General features: G+C 39.0%; 1 protein-coding gene across 4 annotated transcripts in view; it reads right to left on the bottom strand.

Annotated features, from left to right (window-relative positions):
* The window catches only part of NUP205 (nucleoporin 205), a 102,719-nt gene that overhangs the window by 77,279 nt on the left and 4,892 nt on the right, over positions 1 to 20,548 (bottom strand). For 3 of the 4 annotated variants that reach the window (XR_014833734.1, XM_021079230.2, XM_085005395.1), the window contains exons 2-8: positions 18,718 to 18,860; positions 16,868 to 17,039; positions 14,689 to 14,833; positions 13,866 to 14,025; positions 13,215 to 13,443; positions 9,921 to 10,085; positions 4,606 to 4,781 (exon numbers count right to left, since the gene is read on the bottom strand). Coding sequence is in view for 3 of the 4 variants with exons in the window: in XM_021079230.2 (XP_020934889.1) it covers positions 4,606 to 4,781; positions 9,921 to 10,085; positions 13,215 to 13,443; positions 13,866 to 14,025; positions 14,689 to 14,833; positions 16,868 to 17,039; positions 18,718 to 18,860 (1,190 nt within the window). In the remaining variant the exon portion in view is untranslated. Of the gene's footprint in view, positions 1 to 4,605; positions 4,782 to 9,920; positions 10,086 to 13,214; positions 13,444 to 13,865; positions 14,026 to 14,688; positions 14,834 to 16,867; positions 17,040 to 18,330; positions 18,366 to 18,717; positions 18,861 to 20,548 lie in introns of those variants that run through there. The other variant, XM_021079228.2, reaches the window with a different exon arrangement.

Here is a 20,548-nt window from a genome sequence, read left to right on the forward strand (position 1 = left end):
CAGCAACACTGGATCTGAGCCATGTCTGTGACCTACACCACAGCTCACGGCAACACCGGATCCTTAAGCACTGAGCGAGGCCAGAGATCAAACCCAAGTCCTCATGAATGCTAGCTGCTAGTGGGTTCGCTCACTGCTGAGCCACAACAGGAACTCCCTTAGTGCATTTTTCACTATAGATAAGTTAATTTAATTTTATTTATCTATTTCTTTAAGGCCACACCCTCAACATATGGAAGCTCCCTGGCCAGGGATTGAATCTAAGCCACAGCTGTGCCCTATGTCATAGCTGCGGCAAAACCAGATCCTTTAACCCACTATGCTGGGCTGGAGATCAGACCAGCACCTCCACAATGACCCAAGCAACTACAAGCAGTTCTTAACCTACTGAGCCACAGTGGGACCTCTTAAGAAGTTGACTTAACTACACGTTTCTCAATTACTGACATTTTGGGCTAGATATCTCTTTAAGTAGGTTGGATGATTCTAAACATTTCATAATGTTTAGCATCCCTAGAACTTCCTACTAACTACCAATACCACCACTACAGTCAACGTAAGGAGCAAAACTAGCCTCACTCATTTCCCAAACAGGCTTTGAAGGACAGCCTGGTTAAGAGCCATTGCCTTACAATATCTGTGTCAACTAAATGTCAACTGACATAAGAAACCATCGCTAGACAAATTCAGTTACAGTTGTTGATTTCAACACATGCCTCCCAATAAACAATAGAACAGTATACAGAAAATCAGTAAGAATATGATAGACTTGAACAACCTTTATCAACCAACTTTACCTAGTTGACAATTATAGAACTTTTCACAGAACAGCAGCAAAATATACATTCCCTTCATGTGCACATTTACCAAAATAGGCCATATTCTTAAGTCATGAAACAAACCTTTACAAACTTAACATAAGTGAAGTTCTATAAAATATATTCTCCGACCACAACAGAAATAAATCAGAAATCAGTTATAAACAGCTATCTGGAAGTCTCCCATATATCTGCAAAATAACAATGTACTTATGAACAACCCATCAATCAAAGAAGACTCAAAGAAAATCAGAAAACACATTAAACTGAATAAACACAGCATCTTGAAATTTGTGATCAACTAAAGCACTAATTATAGATAAATTTACAACATGAAATGCCCATGTTAGGGAAGAAGAAAGGTTTCAAATCAATAATCGAAGCTTCTGCCTTAAAAAACTGCAATGACAAGGGCAGATTAAAACCTAATCAGAGGAGGGAGTTCCTGTTCTTGCTCAGCAGTAATAAACCTGACTAGTATCCATGAGGAAGCAGGTTTGATCCCTGGCCTTGCCTAGTGGGTTAAAGCTTCTTTGTTGCCATGGGCTGCTGTGTAGGTCACAGATGCAGCTCAAATCCTACATTGCTGTGGCTGCAGTGTAGGCTGGCAGCTACAGCTCTGATTCAACCCCTAGCCTGGGGGTGGTATGGGCCTAAAAAGACAAAAACAAACAAACAAACAAAGCAAACAAACAAAAAAACAAGCAGAGGAGTTCTCTTGTGGTGCAGTGGGTTTCAAATCTGGCATTATCACTGCAGCAACTTGGGTCACTGATGTGGTACAGGTTTGATCCCTACCCTAAGAACTTGTCGCATTCCATGGGCAAGCCCAAAAAACAAACAAACAAAAACCTAAGTAGAGAAGAAGAAAGCAATAAAACCAGAAATCAATAACAGTGAAAGTAAATATAGGAAAATCAACAAAGCCTAAAGCTAGCACACTGGAGAGATAAGATTGATAAACCTCTAGATGGGTTAATTAAGAAAAAAAGAAGAGAAAAATTACCAGTATTAGGGATGAAAGAAACATTACTATGGATCATACAGACATAAACAGTATAATATTAGGAATAACTTTATGCTAATCAATTTGATAATTGGAATAAAATAGACAAACTCACCGAGAGACACAAACCATCAAAGCTCATTCAAGAAGAAACAGATGGAGCTCCCGTAGTGGCTCAGTGGTTAACGAATCCGACTAGGAACTATGAGGTTGTGGGTTCGATCCCTGGCCTTGCTCAGTGGGTTAAGGATCCGGCTTTACTCCGATTGAACCCCTAGCCTGGGAACTGCCATATGCCGCAGGAAGCGGCCCTAGAAAAGGCAAAAAGACAATAAAAAAAGAAGAAATAGATACTAAATAGTACTATATCCATTAATAAAATTCCAGTGTCCCCAAATTGTGTGAATTAATTCACTGTTTACCCTATCCAAGCCACATATGATTTTGTCTATTCAAATGCCTCTTAGCTGTCATCTTTTCAGACAACCATTATCTTTCTAGTCCCTTCTGGACTGAAAATTTGTGGCTTCATTTCCACAAATGCAAAAATGAAAGGATTTCCTCCTATTTCAAAATTCTATGACGTTAATCCTTCAAGGCTGATGAGGGCTCAAGTTATCCGTTAAACACTCCTTGAATATTATAGTCCTGGGTAAGCTAAGGCTCAGCCAAGGAAATCCATTGTTAATTTACTGCCTATATCTGCCACTTACTTACTGTTACTACCTATATTTTTCTGTGTATATCGTATCTTCCAACTAGACTATACATTCTTTGCTGGCAGGGAATGCGTCTCCTACTTATTATCTTCTTCGCAACTCCTAGCTTAGTTACCTGAAACACAGCAGAATCTCAAGGAACTTAACTCATTCATCATACCATGAGTAAGCACTTAACTCCGTGTTTGTTACCAATTCTGGGTACTTGGTCTACTTGCCTTATGTTGTTCAGCAGGTATTGTATCACAACTGCACACAGGTATTACAAGTGTAGACCTTTCGGGTGCTTGTTTTATGCACATACACATGCACACGGAGAACGTGGTTTTACAGACCTTTACTCCCTCCTTAACTTTCTACTCCCACTTTGATGGCTTTCTTGCCACAAAATGACACACACATGCTATGAAGAAACTGTCTAAAATGGCTCTAAGAATACCCCGTTTTTGCTGCTGTATAGCACAGGGAACTATATCCAATCACCTGTGACAGAACATGATGGAAGATAATATGAGAAAAAGAATATATACATATATATGTATGCGTATGACTGAGTCACTTTGCTATACAGAAGAAATTGAAAGAATGATGTAAATCAACTATAATAAAAACATTTTTTAAAGAAAGAACTCCTTTTTGGATCAAAGTTACAGCTCAAGCACTTTATTCAAAAAATAAACTCACTAGGAGCTACCGTTGTGGCTCAGTGGTTAATGAACCTGATTAGCATCCATGAGGACCGCAGGTGCTATTCCTGGCCTTTCTCAGTGGGTCAGCGATCCGATCCGGTGTTGTCATGAAGTGTGGTGTAGGTCGCAGATGCGGCTTGGGTCCTGCGTTGCTGTGGCTGTGGTGTAGGCTCGCAGCTATAGCTCAGATTTGACCCCTAGCCTGGGAACCTCTATATGCCTCAGGTACGGCCCTAAAAAGCAAAAAAAAAAAAACCCATAAAACAAAAAAAACTAACTAGAGGGAGCAGGACCCTAGGGCCCTATTACAAAAGAAAAGAGAGAGGAAGAGAGGGATGGGGGAAGAAGGAACATTTGTATTAGTTTCTTTCTTTCTTTCTTTTTTTTTTTTGATTATTTTTAGGGCGACACACAAGGCATATGGAAGTTCCCAGGCTAGGGGTTGAGTCAGAGCTGCAGCCACCAACCTAGTTACAGCCACAGCAAAGCAGGATCTACATCCTACACGACAGCTCACAGCAACGCCATCCTTAACCCACTGAGCAAGGCCAGGGATCAAACCTGTGTCCTCATGGATACTAGTCAGCTTTGTCACCACTGAGCCACAACGGGAACTACTTGTATTAGTTTCTTAGAGCCATTACTTTACCTGTATTCATGTAGAAGTCCACTTATACACTAATAATTAAGAGTTTAAACAATTATCTAGATTTTCCACTATGCCTCTTCCAAGTGATGCATAAAAAGCATCAAATAGGGCAATCTTAGCACTGATTCCCCGGGTATCATAGAATTAATACTTTTCTACCTATAGAAGCATTTTCATTTGCCTATTACTTTGTCATTATAAACCATTCTCAACATCAAATATATCTTCTTTTTAGCTTGTTCTCAGTTAATGGGTCTTATGTTATTTCATCTTCATGAATCACAAACTAATTCACAAGCTACAACATAACAATTACTGCCAAATATTAGTCTATGGTAAAAGATTTTGTTTCCAAAACATAAAGTTGATTAATTAATTTTTAATTATTTTATAAAATTCTTCTACCACTTTTTACTCATCCTAGTTTTTTGTTTTGGGGTTTGTAACATTTTTTTTGTCTTTTTTAGGGCTGCACTCGTGGCACATGGAGGTTCCCAGGTTAGGGGGTGCCATTAGAGCTGCAGCTGCTGGCCTATACCACAGCCACAGCAACACCAGATCTGAGCCACGTCTCTGACGTACACCACAGCTCATGGCAACAGTGAATCCTTAACCCACTGAGTGAGGCCAGGGATCAAACCTGAGTCCTCACGGATACTAATCGAGTTTGTTACCACTGAGCCACAACGGAAACTTCATACTCATCCTACATTATTACACTTACCTTCATTGGCATAAGTGCCAAGAAATCTGTGATGAGATTATGGATTCTACGAATATAAAACTCCTCCTGATAGAAGTTTTCTGACACCACCACGGCTTCAGTGAGGAACAAGAAAACGTTGTCAGCAACTGCAAGCTCTGCCATGGCTTCATCTGCTTCTGTGAATTCAGCCAGAGCTAGAAACATATTTAAAAAATAGCACACAGAAGAAAAGTTATTAAACTAGGTATTATTCTGCTGATGGTTCAAATTTCAGGCCTCTTCTCAACCCTCTAGCACGTGCTACATACAAAATAAGACAGTGTGTCACTGTAGGTGACTCACAAACCTCAAAGAACTAGAGAAAAAGTACATTAGAAAACCATTTGGGAGTTCCAGCTGTGGCAGGGTGGGAAAGAATCTGACTAGTATCCATAAGGACGTGGGTTCAATCCCTGGCCTCGATCAGCAGGTTACGGATCTGGTATTGCCATGAGCTGTGGTGTAGGTGACAGGCACAGCTCGGATCTGGCGTTGCTGTGGCTGTGGCATAGGCCAGCAGCTGTAGCTCTGATTCAACCTCTAGCCTGGGAATCTCCATATGCTGCAGGTGCAGCCCTCAAAAAAGACAAAAAAAACAAAAAAAAACAAAAAAAAGAAAACCATCTGCTCTTCACAGTAACATTAACATTGATAAATAAATTACTTAAGAAATGTATATGTAACACAAATATAGTCAGGGAGTTATTATCAAAATTATAACATATTAAAATGATGCTAAGGCTTTAACCTCAATGAAATGAACTGGATCATTCACAAAGTCTTCACAGCCAACAAGTGAAGACCAAAAATACGGGAGTTCCCATCATGGCTCAGCGGTTAACTAACCCAACCAGCAGCCATGAAGACTCGGTTTGATTCGTGGCCTCACTCAGTGGGTTAAAGATACGGCGTTGCCGTGAGGTGTGGTGACAGTCACAGACATGGCTCGGATCCTGAGTTGCTGTGATCTGGAGTAGGCTGGCAGCTACAGCTCCAACTGGACGCCTAGCCTGGGAACCTCCATATGCCACAGTTGTGGCCCTAAAAACACAAAAAAAACCCCAAAAATACGGACACTTAAGTAAATCTAATATTTGGTAACCAAGTAGCAAAAATTGAACATCTAAATCTTAACCTAAAAACAAAATGGTCTACCTATAATATTTTTAGTTATCTATTTGGAAAAGTTCAAACAGATATCTAAAGATAGATAAAACTAGTATAATGAACCTTGACATTCCCATCACCTAGTTTCAATATTATCCATTTTTTTTGTTATTCGTATTTCATCTAGATTTCCATGACTAAATTAGACTGAAGTAAATTCCAGACAATTTAGCATTACACTCCTAAATATTTTGGTATACAACTCAGTAAGGTATTTAAAAAACAAAGAAAAAAAAATAAACCACATATACACAATGTCATTATATCTTAAAAAATTATTCAATATCAAATATAGACAGTGGACAAATTTATAGCTATCCTATAAATGTTATAAAAAACTTTGGTTTTGTCTTTTTGCTTTTTACCTTTTGTGTAATTTGTTTGCTGGAATCAGCATTCCAATAAGGCCTACACATTGCAATTAACTGATACATCTACAGGCTCCTATAATGACATCTTCATTTTTCCCTTGCCCTTTATTTGCTGAAGAAGCTGGGTCTTTTATCCTGCAGAGTTTACTGCATGATTTGGCACTGCGTCCCAGTGATGTAGTTCGCACATTCCTTTATCCTCTTGGATACACTAAAAATTAATAGTTTGGTCTTGAGGTTTGATCAATTACACTCCATTTTTTTCAGCAAAAGTATGTCATAGGTAATGCTCTTTTCTTCCATCAAAAACTATATTGCTGAGAGTTCCTATCGTGACTCAGTGGTAATGAACCCAACTAGGATCCATGAGGATGTGTGTTCGATCCCTGACCTCACTCAGTGGGTTATGGATCCCGTGCTGCCATGAGCTATGGTGTAGGTCACAGAGGCAGCTCGGATCCCATGCTATTGTGGTTGTGACACAGGCTGCCAGCTGTAGCTCTGATTCAACCCCTAGCCTGGGGACTTCCGTATGTCACAGGTGCAGCCCTAAAAAGCAAAAGCAAAAACAAAAACAAAAAAAACCCAAAAATCCACAAAACTATGTTTTTATTTATTTCTTTTAAATTTTACATATAAAATTCCTAGGTAATTTTGTGGTAATCTGGCTTTGGAAAAGAACTATTAAATAGCTTATTCTGCTTGACTGTCACAGTCCAAATACAACCTGTGCTACTTAAAGTACATTTTTACTGCCTTGAAAAGGGTCAGGAATAGATATAAAACCAAGATAGTCTTGACCAGAAAAAAAGAGACTATTTGTTTTTTTCTTTTATCATTTATGTGTTGTTTTGCACTTTGAAATAAAGCCTTTATATCTACCCATACCATACAAGTTCCCTAAGAACAAAATAATTCTTTCATTCTTTATCATGATTAATAATAATGGCTACTAAATTATTAATGAATTAATATTAAATATTACTAACAATTAGTTCCAAGCCTTCACTTGAATTCAGAAATACTGGAATTAAAATTTCAAGAGGATCAACTTAAGAACTATTGCAGCAATGCTTGATCCTATCTACTGAGTGAGGTGAGAGATCGAACCCGAATTCTCACACACACTATGTCGGGCTCTTAACCCACTGAGCCACAATGGGAACTCCAAGAACTATTTCTTAAAGACTACTTATTTAGGTAACAAAGTACACTTATATCTTAATGTAAATTGAGTTTTAATGTCTCAAAATAGTATATAAAAATTTTATATCAACAAGGACCTACTCTATCGTACAGGAAATTCCACTCAATATTCGGTAATAACCTAAATGGAAAAAGAATCTGAAAAAGAGTGAATATGTGTGTATGTATACCTGAATCACTTTGCTTTCACTTGAAACTAACACAACATTGTAAGTCAACTATACTCCAATATAAAATAAAAATTAAACTTAAAAAATTATAAAGTTTGGTAAAATCCAAAACACATTTTTTTAAAAAATGCAATAAAAACATTCAATAAATTTTCCAGAAGTCTATAAAGAAAGTAGGAACTAATTTTTCAAAATTCAGATTTTTGTTAAAACTTGTCTGGATTACTTCAAGAAATGATGAATTCTGGGGTTCTCTTACGGTGCAGTGGGTTAAGGATCTGGCACTGTCACTGCAGTGGCTAAGGTGGCTGTTAGTGTGACATGGTTCAGTCCCTGACCGAGGAACTTTCACATGCCACAGGTGCAGCCAAAAAAAAATAAAAGAAAGAAATGAATATTTCTGCAATATAAGTTATTCATCTTTTTGAGTAATTTTTAAAATGTAAATTAACAGAAAAAAATTTTACAATTTAAAATGTTCATTATAATAGCCTTAATTTCAAAGTTTTTTGAGTATGAGCCTATAAAACTAAAGAGATTAAGCAACTGAAGATCTAGGACTTGAAACCAGATCTAGATTCCCAGACTACTCTTATCTACTATTTGGTAGTAAAGTAGAGCATATTCTATTGTGTCTCTCAAGATTCGGGCAGGGGTACAGTAATTAACAGCATATGAATTTGATTAACTATTACACAGCTACTTAAAAACATGTAATTTTATGCCAGAAAAGTACTGAAATAAGACTCATAAATTAATAACATGTATAAATGAGAAACAGAATTTCTACATGAATATAAATGACTAATTTGCTATCTATCAGCTTTAATACAAAAAACCTTCAGCCAAAGAAAATCCTTTAACACAAAAAAAGCTATCCACAGCCACTTGGGATGAGCATGAGACCAGTGAACAAAATGATCTGCAGTCACACAGGTGATAAGATACTGGAATCTGCCGACACTCTTAAACTAGAAAACACTGACACGGACGGTAAATTTTAATAATAAAACCTTTTCATATTTACCGTAAAAAGCTACAGAAGCGACAGTTTGGGGGGGCTTCTAATTACTAGAAAAGCATAGCTCTCATCCTTTTAGAGTAAACCACTATTAGTATGATATGGATATGAATGTAAATAGCAGAAGAGGATATGCTATAGTGGCTAACAGAATGGTAGAAGTCAAAATTCAACATCCATTATTGTTGAACCAAATATCTCCTTTGTAATATACTATATTTAAAAATAATACTGGAGTTCCCATTGTGGCACAGTGCTAAACAAATCAGACTAGGAACCATGAGGTGGCGGGTTCGATCTCTGGCCTTGCTCAGTGGGTTAAGGATCCAGCATTGCCGTGAGCTGTGGTATAGGTCACAGACACAGCTTGGATCCCACATTGCTGTGGCCCCAGTGTAGGCCGACGGCTACAGCTCTGATTAGACGCCTAGCCTAGGAACCTCCATATGCTGGTATGGTCATTGCTATGGCTCAGGTTGCTGCTGTGGTGCAGGTTCGGTCCCTAGTCCAGGAACTTTCACACGCCATGGGCATAGCCCAAAAACAAATAATTAATTAATAATAGTTTTAGGAGTTCCCACTGCGGCACAATTGTATCGGCGTCATCTCTGGAGCGTGGGATGCAGGTTCAATCCCTGGCCCGGCACAGTGGGCTGAGGATTTGGTGTTGCCATGGTTGTGGCATAGGTTACAGCTGCCGCTTGGATCTGATCTCTGGCCTGGGAGCTCTGTATGCCACGGGGTGATCAAAAAAATAATAAAAATAGTAATTTTAAATTTAATACAATGTGAAAAAAATTTGAGAACAAAATCAAAAAGAAAAACATCAAAAAAAAAAGTTACACTGTCATTTCAAATTTAAAACTCTTAAAGGAGAAAAAGAAGCTAAAAAGAGAATTGTCACTGGCTTCAAGAAAGGGAAAAAGGGAGTTCCCTTTGTGGCTCGGCGGGTTAAGAATCCAACTAGTATCCTTGAGGATGTGGATTTGATCCCTGGCCTTGCACATAAGGATCCAGTGTTGCTGCAAGGTGCGGTACAGGTCACAGATGCAGCTCAGATCTAGCACAGGCCAGCAACTGCAGCTCCAATTCACCCCCTAGCCTGGGAACTTCCATATACCTCAGGCATGGTTATAAAAAGACAAAAGAAAAGAAAGGGAAAAGCATATTTAAAATAATTTATTTGGGGAGACAAGAAAAAAAGGAAAAGATGTATTTCACAATACAAAATTTCATTTACCACACTCTAGGTTTCTTCCTAGGCTCATGCTTATACATGTCAATGATAATACCTTTTCCAAATGTTATTAAATGCTGATATGTCATTTCTCCTAACAAAATGACCTACAATCAGTTTACCTGTCACATCAGGTAGCTGAGATATCCCCCTCAACGCCAGTGCCCAGGCAAGTCTCACGGTGGCTTGCAGCCCCGGCAGTTTCCAGGGCTGTGAGTCTTGAAGGCGAGAGTGAACTGTTGCAATGTACTGCCTCTCTGTCAACAGTGGAAGCTGATGAATCATATCTGAAAATAAAAATAAACCATTATATGAAAAAAAGTAGAAACATTCTCCCTTTGAAATACAGGAATGTCTAAGAATCTGAAAATCAGAATATTTCAATCAAAACTTTATGACTAACATTAATGTTGGAAACAAGAAGTACACTACTGGGAGTTCCCGTCGTGGCTCAGTGGTTAACGAATCTGACTAGGAACCATGAGGTTGCGGGTTCCATCCCTGGCCTTGCTCATTGGTTTAAGGATCCGGCGTTACCGTGAGCTGTGATGTAGGTCGCAGACGCAGCTCGGATCCCACGGTACTGTGGCTCTGGCGTAGGCCAGCAGCTACAGCTCCGATTCGACCCCTAGCCTGGGAACTTCCATATGCCGCGGGAACGGCCCAAGAAATGGCAAAAAAAAGACAAAAAAAAAAGTACACTACTGCTAAAACTGTACCAACCTAAAAATGAAATGACAATCTTAAATTTTAATTTCATTATTTTCAGTGATTTTTTATAAGTGTACCATACATTTGAAAAAAGTTAAAGAGCCACTCAATTTTTTCTGTACATAAATTCTAAAATACAAATTGGCAGAAGTTTCCTGGCCTGCCCGCTTGCATCTCTCACAAGTGTCCTATCCAATAAATCGGTTTCTTTACTAAAAATAAATAAATAAATAAACATAAATCAACAAAGATAATTTGGGAGCTTCTGTTGTGGCTCAGAGGAAACAAACCTGACTAGTATCCATGAGGACAAAGTTTGATCCCTGGCCTTGCTCAGTGGGTTAAGGATCCGGCATTGCCATAAGCTGTGGTATAGATTGCAGACGCAGCTCTGATCTGGTATTGCTGTGGCTGTGGTGTAGGTTGGCAGCTACAATTCCAATTCAGTCCTTATCCTGGGAACATCCATATGCCACGGGTGAGGCCCTAAAATAACAAAAAAAATATTCTTACCAGATAAATAGCCTGAATTTAAAACAAAATTTTAAAAAAACCTAGCCAAAACAAAGGATGCAAACTGCAAACCTTTATCTACTCTGATTATAACATAAATATAACAGCCAAATAATAATTAAGGAATTTTCAATTTATAGTTCAGTTATGCTATGGTACTTCAAATAAAGCATAAGATTCCCAACAAACGCTAAAAATAATGGGAAATATCACTGAGCACCTACTAATTTATTTATTTACATCATTACTTTCTTACACTTCCTTTTGATGTCATCTTGTGATAACTATTTCAATCATTCCCAACCTTTAACCAGGAAGAACAGTCTTCATCTAATTTCCTCTATTTTTAAAGTTTCTGTCTACTATTATATATGAATTAATAGTTCATTTTTCACATTTATCAACAACTATATACAGAATAATCAACAAATAATTAAGATGAGTTAATTAAGGAGTTCCCTTTGTGGCTTAGTGGGTTAAGAACCCAACATAGTGCCCATGAGGATGCAGGTTCGATCTCTGACCTCAGTGGGTTAAGGATCTGCGGCCATGGCTGTGGCATAGGCCTGTAGCTGCAGCTGTGACTCAACCCCTATCGCATGAACTTTCATATGCTGCCAATGTGGCCGTAAAAATTTAATAAATAAATAAATAAATATACACCACTATAATAAACAACTAATGAAAAACAAAACTTGTACAATTAGAAATATAATAAAATTCATTGAAAAAAATTAAAAAGATGAGTTAATCAATATAAGTGCCCTATTGAAACCATTACAACCTAATGCCAAAAATGTTACATCTTAGCCTCTGAAGCTTTCCAGGCATTCATTCCATTTAGTTTTTCAAAGTTCCAGTTTTAAACTTCTTTTAAACTTCTTTTAACACAGCCTATATCTACTAATTCTGTGCTTAATTTCATTCAATACAGGAAATCTGACCAATGCATTAACTGGCAGTATTCCTAGATGAATGAGCAGCACAGGTGCTGCTTACTATGTACCACACAGTGACTGTGTGACAATGTGCTTGGAGATAAGTAGTGTTTTAAATAAGCCTTTCCTAATGGCTAAGGATGATAACCAGAGAAAAGCAGAAAATGTCTGCTCTCTTCGCAGATCTTACTGGGGTGATAAAATCAAAAGTGGACAGGGGATTACTGTTGGAATGATTACAAATATTTATGACATTAAATGGCAATAATCTTCCTTTGTGGGAATCAGTTTTGAGGTCCTCTGTTCTAAGCAATAACTGTTTATGAGGTTACTAAGAGAAATTTGACCTACTTCACAGAAAAAAGTCAAAGATGATATATTACTAAAAATTAAACATAAAAATTATAGTTATCTGCCCTTGAATGAAAGGTTTTAAATGTGAATAGTAAAGAAACAAGCATGTAAATTAGGGATGCATAACTCATGGATATATACTGCACATCCTTTAGACTTTCCCATTCCAAAACCCCAAAAGGCGACAGAAATATCTAATAGGGTTGTAATTACTTTTAAAATGTGGTATTAGGAGTTAACAAACCCAACGAGGATCCATGAGGATGTGGGTTCGATCCCTTGCCTTGCTCAGTGGGTTAAGGATCTGGCATTGCTTTGAGCTGTGGTGTAGGTCGAAGACTCGACTTGGACCCCAAGCTGCTGGAGCTGTGGTGTAGGCCAGTAGCTGTAGCTCTGATTCAACCCCTAGCCTGGGAACTTCCATATGCCACGGGTGCGGCCCTAAAAAGAAAAAAAAAAATTTGATATTATATCTAAATATTCAAATATGGATGAATTACACACAAAGGAATAAAATACACGACTTTTTATTTTAATTGTTAAAATACCACCCCTTGGAGTTCTGTCATCACTCAGTGGAAAGGAATCTGACTAGCATCCGTGAGGATGCAGGTTTGATCCCTGGCCTCGCTCAGCGGGTTAAGGATCCGGCATTGCCGTGAGCTGTGGTGTAGGTCAAAGATGCAGCTTGGATCTGGCGCTGCTATAGCTGTGGCGTAGGTCAGTGCCTACAACTCAGATTCAACCCCTAGCCTGGGAATCTCCATATACTGCAGCCCTAAAAAGACAAAATATAAAATGAAATGAAATGAAATGAAAATACCACCCCTCTTAAATGCTACCTCCATAATTAAATCTGACTTTTTGAGATAAATGTATTAATAGTTACGAAATCAATACCATCACGTTCCTCTGTGCTTTGTTCTATAAAGCTGATGTCGAAGCAGTACAGAAGCGCCATAAGAAGAGCCAGATTCACTGCATCCAACGAGCCATTAGCCTCAACTGAAACTCTTTCCAAATGTCCAATAAGGAGTAGGGTGTCATCTTTGCCTAAAGGTGACTGGCAAGCCCAGGCAAAAAGGCTTTCTGCCAGAGACTGCCTGCACTCCTTGATGAGATCGGAAACCTACAAATAAAGATGAGTGATTATCAGTATATAATTAACTAAATTACAATGAAGCCTATTCTTACTCCAAAATGTAAACTATCTATTACAAAAGCCAACTAAATAAATGTATCTGAATCCACAAATGATCCTTAAAAATCAACTCTGCAATTCTGAACAAACCCCACTGTTAATTCCTCATTCTTAAGTTCCAACCTCCTCTATAGCATAACAAATTTCTTAAAGGGGTCATTCTCCAAAAAGTGCTGGCATGGAACATAGTGACTAGACAGAGGCTGGAACAGTACAAGTCAATTTCATGGACACATATGCGATACTAATTTTCCTATGCCTGTGTTAGAAGAACATTCTAACTGACATGAACTTTTGGCCTCCAAGATCTGACACCAACAATGCATGAACTGATGCCGTCGAGCCCTTGCCTCTTTTCGATGTTTTTCACTGCCCAAACCTCTCTCGCGCTGCAGTTTTTCAAACTCATTGTTAACATCAATCTGTGACACCAGAGTAAGGACTTTGTAAGTCAATCCTTGCTCCATCAGCTCATCGGTAAACCGTGTTGTCATGGAAACCAGCTCTGGACTGTAATGAAAAAAATCAAAGTTAAAAGGAACAGTAATGTTTATACTACCTTGTCACATAGATATGGCAAACACTTTTTTGAAGATAATGTTGGGTTACTGGAAACAACCAGGTTGGGTTATGATCCAGCTCTTTTCATTCCTTTTAGATCGTTAGGTTTCAATAAACTTTTAACCTAAATAACTGAATTGCACCTTATTTGTAAACAAATCAAGCAGGTTTAAACTGTTGTGCCATTCTTTTCTTTTTTGTCTTTCTGCCATTTCTTGGGCCGCTCTTGCGGCCTACGGAGGTTCCCAGGCTAGGGGTTGAATCAGAGCTGTAGCCGCCGGCCTACACCACAGCCACAGCACCTCAGGATCTGAGACACATCTGCAACCTACACCACAGCTTACGGCAACGCCAGATCCTTAACCCACTGAGCAAGGCCAGGGATAGAACCTCATGGTTCCTAGTTGGATTCGTTAACCACTGAGCCATGAGGGGAACTCTCTGTTGTGCCATTCTTGGGAGTTCTTGGGAGAATAAGGGAGTATTTATTACTCAACTTATGTTACATACTTTACTTAAACTATACATTCTAAGGAGAAATTTTGGTTCTAAAATTATAATTCTTCAAGCAATTTCTAATTAACCCCTTGAAATCCAAACATGCAAATAGACCTGAGTTCAAGAGTCCATGTCTTTCCTCGTCGAGACTGTATCAAGGCTTTCAGGGAATTTGCAATGCATCGCTTCCCATCCCAGTATAAAAGAACAGCTACTAATCCTCTGGTGAGGCCAGGAAAATGTGGCTGTTGGTGCTCTCCTAGAAAAGGCATTGGAGAAATAATTTAGTAAACAAACACACATGTATTTAGGCTGAGACAAAAATCACTATACCAATACTCAGTTCAAAAGATCACAGAATCTCAGGGTTTAAGGGGCCCTCAGGGTCCTCTACTTCAAACAGCCACAAATTGGTTTATTTTCTTTCATATAAAATCTTTCGAATATTTGAAAGTTTCTTCCCCTGGAAAACTAAAAAACCTTTTCTTATGTTTCAGCTTTTACTTGCCCTTTTAACTGCTCTCCTTTGAATAAGTTTGATTCTGTCTTCACTGAAGTACCTTGCCCTATAGTTTCAGTCTCATTTCCTATGGCTTTTTTCTTCCCTTGGCCCAATCACTCCTCCCCTCTGTTCCCAAATTCGTCTCACTGCCTTACACCTTTGTACAGGCGATTGCTTCTGCCTCGATGCCCTTGTCCTCCTGAGTGCTCACCCACTCCGCCTGATATATGCCTACTCATTTTTTTTTCTTTTTAGGGCCATACTCTCGGCACATGGAAATTCCCAGGCTAGAGGGATGACTCAGAGCTACAGCTGTCGGCCTACACCACAGCTTGCAGCAACACCGGATCCTTAACCCACTGAGAGAGGCCAGGGATTGAACTAGCATTCTCATGGATAACTACTTGTTTTCTTAACCCATTGAGCCACAAAGGGAACTCCTCTTTTTTTTTTTAATGCAGCCTTAGATCAAAAAGAATTTTGGCAGCCACACGATATCTTTAGACATATTAGACTTTCTTCCAATTAAAATGACCACCTGGTAGTTCCCATTGTGACGCAGTGGAAACAAATGTAACTCATATCCATGAGGATGCAAGTTCAATCCCTGGCCTCACTAAGTGGGTTGGGGATCCAGCATTGCCATGAGCTGTAGTATACGTCACAGACTGGGCTCGGATCCCACGTTGCTGTGGCTGTGGTATAGGCCTGCAGTTATAGCTCTGATTCGACCCCTAGCCTGGGAACTTCCATATGCCACAGATGTGGCCCTAAAATGTAAAAAAATAAAATAACCACCTGTCTTCTACACGTCTCCTCCTTTATAATTAAAATCAACTACTTATTTTATGGAAATTTCAATCTTTTCTCTTTTTTTTTTCTTTCTTTCTTTTTTGGCTATGCCCACAGCATGTGGAAGTTCCTGGACAAAGGACTGAATCTAAGCCATGGCAGTAACTCAAACCTCAGGAATGACTCGAACCATAGCAGTGACAATGAATCCTTAACCACTAGGCCACCAGGGAACTCCCAATTCTTTCGCTCTTTCTGCAACTCTCCAGCTTACAGCCCCTGCTAACAACTTCCCACTGCAGTCAGAACAGCTCACCATTGCAATTTTCATGGCCTGCAAGCCTATGATCTGACTCTGGCTCTGTCCTTGTCTTCCTTTACTCTCCCCCTCATTCTCGATGGTCTCTTATCCTTCAGCATGTCTTTCTTCTTACCTCAAGCTGTCTGCTCTCCCTGGAACATCCCACCCCAACAATTCTGGTATCTTGTCATCACGCAGGTGTCAAGACAAAAGTCCTAGTCTCAGATAGGCTGTCCCGAAGTACCCCACGTACAGCTGCCCCCTACTAGCCCACATCTCTCTACATCCCCCTGCCTTGTTTTATTTTCTTCCTAGAACTCAGTATTATTGAAATAATCTTATTCTTTATTTGAATCAACCCCTCAAAAAAAATTCCAAAAAAGAAGTAATACTACCTTCTTACTCATTATATGACAATAAATACTTTCTACTATAAAACGTCAGAGATGCAGCCAGTTATTTTTTCCTAAGCAACAACCACGGAGAAGCCTATCTTGAAACAGTTAAAGTTCCTTTAACAACTCTGCTAACTAAAACCTTCCGATTGGTCGAAGATAAACAAAAGGAAATATTTTGAATAAGCTACATCCTTAGAAACCATTTTAGAATCTAAATGATATAATACTTCAAATTACAAGTGAATAAACATTTTATATTTATGTATTACCTTAACATAGGTTCATTAAGTGTCAACCTACCAGCAAGAAGAAGTTCAACAGCTGCCAATTCTCCAATATCAAAAAGGTCACTGAGGATAAAGGCCTCTTTAATGAGCTGTTCAGGAAGAAGTCGGGTTCCCTGTTGACCCTGGATGGCAACTCCCTCTGTACTGGCTTTCTGAACCTTCTCATGTTGTTGAACATTTTTTGGCTACAACAATGAAAATAAATAGAATGAATAAATAGAATCATGCAATGAAAAGTGCATATTAGAGACAAGGTACTAAATTGTTACTGGAGGAGTTTCCCGTGTAGCTCAGTAGAAACGAACCCGACTAGTATCCATGAGGATATGGGTTCGATCCCGGGCTCCACTTAGTGGGCTAAGGATCTGGCATTGCTGTGAGCTGTGGTGTAACTTGCAGATATGGCTGGGATCTGGTGTTGTGGTGGCTGTGACATAGGCTGGCAGCTGCAACTCCTAGCCTGGAAGCTTCCATATGCCACACCTGTGACCTTAAAAAAAAAAAAAAAAAAAAAAAAAAAGGTTACTGGAGAAGTTTATTCATAAAGCAGCCTGATATCATGACAAACAGGAATATTTCTTGTGCAATAATATTGTAGAAAACCTACAAGTACATTGTGGTAACATTCTACCTTCAGTTTCTTTTTTTTTTTTTTTTTGGTTGCATCCACAGCATATGCAAGTGCTCTGGCCAGGAACTGAACCTGTGCCACAGTTGCAACCTGCATCACAGCTGTGGCGACATCAGATCCTTAACCTGTGCACCACAAGGGAACTTCCTAACTTTTTATATTACTATGACTTTCTCAGTAACCGCTTCTCCTAAACTCTGAACTACAAAATGTTGAGAAATCACACAAACTAGCCTACTGTTTTTCAAGTATCTAAGGAATTTTCCAATTATATCTTTAATAAATATAAAAACAACAAAGTCTTCAAGTGGGAAACAACAAATGGAAATGAAATGTTGAATTAATTAGTAGGGCTGATAATAGCTTATTAGTACGTTATTTAAAAATGTAGTCTTATTTGCAAAAAGGCTTACTTTGTGCAAATATTTAATAAATAACATATAAAATAGAATACCAGATGGATCATAAAAGCTTTAGGTATTTATACCTTGAAAAAGGGCATTCAGTTATTTAATCCAACTCCTCTATTAACAGAAGGGAAAAACTGATGCTCAGATAAGTCAGGTGACTTGCCTGTGGTTATACAACTCTTTAGTGGTAGAGTCGAGACAAGAACTCAGCTCAACTGTCTCTCAAGCTAAGGTTCTTTCTGGTAAGACAAATTCATAAATAGTTCTTAGAGAGTCTTGTTAGTGTATAAAAAACAAAGCTGCCAAACAGCGGGGAAAGGAGTTTCCAAATACAAATCCCAGCCAGTGAAGTACTCAACTCCTGGCTGAAATGTATGTCAAAATGCAGTGATTAATGGTATGTAAGAATTAATTAGTTCAGCTAACACAACTTACATAACATTATGAAGAGTTAAAATGTTGAAGTATACCTGGAAATAAATAAAATAATCAATCTTACTAAGCTTAGTTGGATTAACTGTAAGTCAGAAATTCCAATGAGGCTCTTATTTCTGGAATATACTGAACTTTCTAAATCATATTCAGACATTATTAAGATATCTCCTCGCTAGAGATAAATACAATTTTAATTTATATGGAGAATCAAAAAAAGATAATAATTGCTAAGAAAAATTCCATTTTTAGAAAAAATTTGAATCAACACACTAGAACAAGTAAGATATGTCATTTACATGCATTAAGAATTCCCTTGCTCCATTAGTCTTAAAAAGAAAAAAGAAAAGAAAAAGCAAATCCAAGAAGCATAAAAAGAAATTTTCCTACTGGATTTCTGAACAATGAGATGAAGTCAGGTTTGTGCTTCTTCAGAATCATGTCAAGAAGGTGGACGGCTTCAGGTTGTCTTCTCCAAAGAGCATTTCCCACGGTTTGCCAAATGTCTTTGTAAGGACCCCACAGACTAGCAGCTTAAAGAAAAAAATAAACCAGCATCAAATAAAACATGTATTTGGAAAATATGATAAGGTTATCGTCTGCACATTTTAGTCATGCTCACAGCGACTTTAAAACATAAAGAGTTCTATAGACAAATCAAACATTAATTTAAAAGAATATCAGGGCATTCCCGTTGTGGCTCAGCAGTAATGAACCCAGCTGGTATCAGTGAGGACGAAGGTTGGTTCCCTGGCCCCACTCAATGGGTTAAGGAACAGGCTTTGCCTTGAGCTGTGGTGTGGGTCACAGACAGGGCTCAGATCCCCTGTTGCTATGGCTGTGGCCTAGGCTGGCAGCTGCAGCCCCGATTAGACCCCTAGCCTGGGAACCTCCATATGCCGCGGGAGCAGCCCGAGAAATGACAAAAAGACAAAAAAAAAAACAAAAACAAACAAACAAAAAAAACAGCATAGAGGAGTTCCTGCTGGGCACAGTGGGTTGGGAGTCCAACTGCTGCGGCTGAGGTCACTGTAGAGGTGCAGGTTTGGCGTAAAAGTGTAGGACCTGTGCTCCTCAATACACAGATTGAAGATTGAGGGGCCTGAAAATAGTTCTGGAGGGAGTTCCCATTGTGGCTCAGCGGGTTTAGAATCCAACTAGTATCCATGAGGATGCTGTTTGATCCCTGGCCTCGCTCGGTGGGTTAAGGATCTGGTGTTGCTGTAAGCCATGGCACAGGAAGCAGAGATAATTTGGATCCATCATTATTGTGGCTGTGGCGGAGGCCTCAGCGGTAGCTCCGATTGAACCCCTAGCCCAGGAACTTCCATATGCTGCAGGTGCGACCCTAAAAAGAAAAAATATTAAACACCCAAACCTCAGTACACAAAATCAGTTTTTTATAAACAGGGCAACTTACCCTCAAAAGGAACCACCTTTATGGAAATGAATTTTTCTTGATAAGGTTCCTAACACGTGTGACTATAATTATAATTCCCCTTACTCTGCCTTCACTTGTTTGGGTGGCCAGAATCGTCATCATATCATGTAAAGTCTATGCCATTGCTTAATAAAGAAGCTGTCATCCAAAAACAAACAAACGAAAAAAAGGTGCAGGTTTGGTCCCTGGCCCAGCACAGTGGGTTAGGGGATCTGATGTGGTCGAAGCTGTAACTAAGAGTCAATCCTGGCCTGGGAATTTCCAAATGTTGAGGGTGAGGCCATTTAAAAAAAAAAAAAAAAGGAGTCCTGTTGTGGTTCAGAAAGTTAGGACCCAATACTATTTCTGTGAGGAGGCAGGTTTGATCCCCGGCCTCACTCAGTGGGTTAAGAATCTGGCATTGCCACAAGCTGCAGCGTAGTAGGCTGCAGATGTGGCTTGGATCCGATGTTGCTGTGATGACAGTGGCAGCTCCAAGGAGACCCCTAGCCTGGGAATTTCCACATGCCTTGGTTGCCGTTGGACGGAAAAAAAGGCATAGAGAACAAAAAAGCCAAAAAACAACACAGAAAGAAATAAGGGAATTCTTCTTTTATAAACTCATACAGAAAGGATCGCATTTTGCTTTGTAAAGGTGGTAACAACAGTAAGTAATACTTACAGAGCTTTTGCTCTGTGTTACTGAGCATGGTTTGAAAAACACAACCTTGGACCTTGAAGCCCAGGGTTTCCCTTTGCAAACAATCAGATTTGGTACCTCTGTATGTTTATAAAGACTTT

This window comes from Sus scrofa, chromosome 18 (assembly GCF_054392235.1).
Source record: "Sus scrofa isolate SSC_HxYL_T2T_F1_AM1 chromosome 18, Sscrofa_HxYL_maternal_Yorkshire_Landrace_v2.0, whole genome shotgun sequence".
NCBI classification, from domain to species: domain Eukaryota; kingdom Metazoa; phylum Chordata; class Mammalia; order Artiodactyla; family Suidae; genus Sus; species Sus scrofa.